We start from the raw sequence: 1614 nt of genomic DNA on the forward strand, positions 1-1614 counted from the left end.
TGATTAATGAAAGGTTATCTTAGGACATTAAAAGTTGCTTCCTTTATATGTAATTCTAAATAAATGCAAATATGCCTATAAAAACTGAAAAAGACCAAATGGGAAACAGCAAGTTTGCACGTATCTCCATAAGGACACAACAAACCTTCTTGCCAAATTTGGTAAAGATCCATTTACAGGGAGCTAAGTAGTAGTAAAAAAATGCCCATAAAAACTGCAAAATGTAAAACTGAAAATTTTTAAGTATCTCCCCATGGGTCTAATGAACCTCCATACCAATTTTGTTGAGGATCCCTGCAGAGTGGTTACATGAACATACAACAGACAGTACTATTATATTTATATAGATATTAAATTAATGTGGAAACTATTGTTTTCATAATTTACCCTACACATACAGCAATTGTTTGTGTTGAATCTATAATCCTACTGAATCTGTAGTTTTAATATATAATATATGTAAATATGAGGAACATCCATACCTTAACATTGAAATATTAGAGTGAAATATAACTAGAAAGTTGTTTAATTTCCAGGTATATGTACATTGTAAATTTTACAGATAGAATTCGTGAGTCTTTGAATGAGATCTACTTAATGAGTAATGTGTAAGTATGTTATTTCTGTGTCCTCATGAGCAAATTTTCAATGTTTATTTCATTACTGTATGAAAAACATTTTGTAAAATACTAAACTTAATATTAAGGTTATTTTTTTAAAACTACATTATTATCATAGGAATATAATTATATATACAAAGTAAGATAGTTCTGCCTATGATAAATATATCAAAAATAAACACCACCAAATGATTTCAATGTAGTGGTGGATAGTGTTTGAACTCATTTCAGTTTTTTATTAGACAGTTGAAATAAATCTTTTAATTTAATGGCCAGTACAATGTTTTATTTGTTTTACAATTTCTAGAGTAGTGTCAGAACTCTTGACAAAGATACGAGAACACATGGGTTGTTTATACAAACTAGCTGAAGCTGTATCAAGTCTAGACTTCCTGGTATCCTTAGCTCACCAGTGCACCATGTCTACTTATGGTAACTCCTTGTATCCTTATCTCACCAGTGTACCATGTCTACTTATGGTAAATCCTTGTATCCTAAACTAACCAGTGTACTGTGTTTATACAAGCTGTGTCAACTCTATACTTCCCTGTATCCTTATCTCACCAGTTTACCTTGTCTACTTATGGTAAATACTTGTATCCTAAACTAACCAGTGTACTGTATTTATACAAGCTGTGTCAACTCTATACTTCCCTGTATCCATATCTCACCAGTGTACCATGTCTACTTATGGTAAATCCTTGTATCCTAAACTAACCAGTGTACTGTATTTATACAAGCTGTGTCAACTCTATACTTCCCCGTATCCATATCTCACCAGTGTACCATGTCTACTTATGGTAAATCCTTGTATCCTAAACTAACCAGTGTACTGGTCTAGACTTCCTGTTATCCTTATCTCACCAGTGTACTGTATGTATACAAGCTGTGTCAGGTCTAGACTTCCTGTTATCCTTATCTCACCAGTGTACTGTATGTATACAAGCTGTGTCAGGTCTAGACTTCCTGTTATCCTTATCTCACCAGTGTACTG

At 32.7% G+C, this 1614-nt stretch overlaps 1 protein-coding gene across 1 annotated transcript in view; it reads left to right on the forward strand.

Annotated features, from left to right (window-relative positions):
* Positions 1 to 536: 536 nt before the first annotated feature.
* LOC111089209 (mutS protein homolog 4-like) overlaps positions 537 to 1614 on the forward strand; it is a gene marked incomplete at its 5' end in the record, with an annotated part of 26901 nt that continues 25823 nt past the window's right edge. Inside the window, 2 exons of the mRNA XM_022401266.1 lie at positions 537 to 608; positions 928 to 1052. Of these exons, the coding sequence (XP_022256974.1) occupies positions 537 to 608; positions 928 to 1052 (197 nt within the window). The remainder of the gene's footprint in view (positions 609 to 927; positions 1053 to 1614) is intronic.

The sequence above is a fragment of the Limulus polyphemus genome, unplaced genomic scaffold (genome assembly GCF_000517525.1).
Source record: "Limulus polyphemus unplaced genomic scaffold, Limulus_polyphemus-2.1.2 Scaffold5557, whole genome shotgun sequence".
Taxonomy (NCBI): Eukaryota; Metazoa; Arthropoda; class Merostomata; order Xiphosura; family Limulidae; genus Limulus; species Limulus polyphemus.